This window comes from Aplysia californica, unplaced genomic scaffold (genome assembly GCF_000002075.1).
Source record: "Aplysia californica isolate F4 #8 unplaced genomic scaffold, AplCal3.0 scaffold00163, whole genome shotgun sequence".
Classification (NCBI taxonomy): domain Eukaryota; kingdom Metazoa; phylum Mollusca; class Gastropoda; order Aplysiida; family Aplysiidae; genus Aplysia; species Aplysia californica.
In genome coordinates, this window is record NW_004797433.1 from 662,028 (window position 1) to 663,741 (window position 1,714).

At 42.1% G+C, this 1,714-nt stretch overlaps 1 protein-coding gene across 1 annotated transcript in view; it reads right to left on the reverse strand.

The window, feature by feature from the left end:
• The window catches only part of LOC101856342 (putative ammonium transporter 1), a gene marked incomplete in the record, with an annotated part of 54,038 nt that overhangs the window by 4,249 nt on the left and 48,075 nt on the right, over positions 1-1,714 (reverse strand). The window contains 2 exon segments of the mRNA XM_013082202.1: positions 70-179; positions 1,375-1,513. Coding sequence (XP_012937656.1) covers positions 70-179; positions 1,375-1,513 — 249 coding nt within the window.

The following is a 1,714-nucleotide window of genomic DNA, read 5'->3' on the forward strand; positions in this document are numbered from 1 at the left end:
GACAGACAGACAGACAGACAGACAGACAGACAGACAGACAGACAGACAGACAGACTGACAATAACTGACCAGCCCAGCCTGTCTGTCCCAGTCAATGAGTAGTCCTTTGCCTGGGTCGTCCTCCACGTACTTGAGAAGAGCCACACTCAACACGCCCCAGGAACCACCTCCGAAGTGGACTGAAAAAAAAATCTGGAGCTGTTCACAATAATATATTTGAGGATGAAGAGGTAAGACTCTGCTTGAATCCACCATTCGGAACTTCTTTGACCCACTGCTTACATTCAGGTCCTCCATTCTCTTTTTCCCCTTATTTCTAAAGTGACGCTTTACGCTAAAGATGCTCTCAGTTTATTTTAACTCTTAGAAGGCACACATTCTGGTAATTCTGTTTCGTCAATTTAAAATTGGAATAAAACATAAAACGTATTTATTCATGCGGATTGTTAAATGTTTATTTTATCTGAAAGTTTAAAAGTCAGGCTATAAGATGTTTACAATGAAATGAGCAAATTTGTGTTTTTAATTTGTGTATGGCAGTATAAAAAGTTCCGCAACATTGTCATTAGTCTGATACTGATCGGGAATAATATTATGTGTAAGTTATATGAATCAGCTTCTACCGAGAGAGAAAACTTCTGTCAATGTGAGAATACGAGAACTATTGCTCAGGCAAACCTGTGTCTATGTGAAAGGGGGGGGGGGAGCAGTGCAGGGATAAGGTGTGCGTGTGTGCATGTGTGTTCGTGTGAGTGCAAAATGTGTGTGTTTGTGTGTGTGTAGTATGTGTGTGTTTGTGCGTGTGTTTGTGCGCTTGTTTAGGTGTGGCTAAGGCTGTGAGTGGGAGTGTGCAAGAAAGATTGCGCACGCATGTGCATATAATAATATGTGTAAAGGGGTGTGTGTGTGTGTGTGTGTGTGTGTGTGTGTGTGTGTGTGTGTGTGTGTGTGTGTGTGTGTGTGTGTGTGTGTATGTTTGTGGCTATATGCGTCAAAGTATTAATGACGTACACATGCATGCCACTACCTTAGAATTACAAAGTTCTATATAAGACATTTTTGGACATTAAAATTTAAAGTTACTAAGACCATGAGGTCAAAAACCACATGTTCTATCTGCTCTATCAAAATCATAAGATGTTAAGAAAACTGCATCTGAAAAAGCCTGGGGTGTTGTGAAACTCAGAATTTTTAACATCAAATGTTTCAAAACTAGATATTGAGCAGACGGAACTTTCTCGAGAAGCAATATGTCAGGGGAGAATACTCAGCAGTATTTTAAATGAATAGGCTGAATGTCAGACTTTTGGCCTTTACAGATTGCTCACACTCGGTAGCACAAAATGTTTCATCATGCTTGTGTGTTTCACTGACCAGCCACAGCGTCCAATGGGTCGTCGATCCTCAGCTTGACCATAGCCCAGGAGGTGAAGTTAAAGAAGATTCCCGCCACCAGGCCGACCACGCATGCGCCCCACGGCCGGATCACGTTGCATCCGGCACAGATTGCAACCTGAAGGAAAATGAGAGACGACATAATATTTTACGACTGCATTGACACAATTTAGATCTTTCACAAAGGAATTTCGGTGAGCACAAGAAACGTGACATTGTGTAAGTTGTCAAAATCTTGTTTTATTGTAAAGCACCTAGAGCCACCACGGACTGGGCACTGTGGTAGTAGTAGTAGCAGCAGAAGCAGCAGCAGCACCAG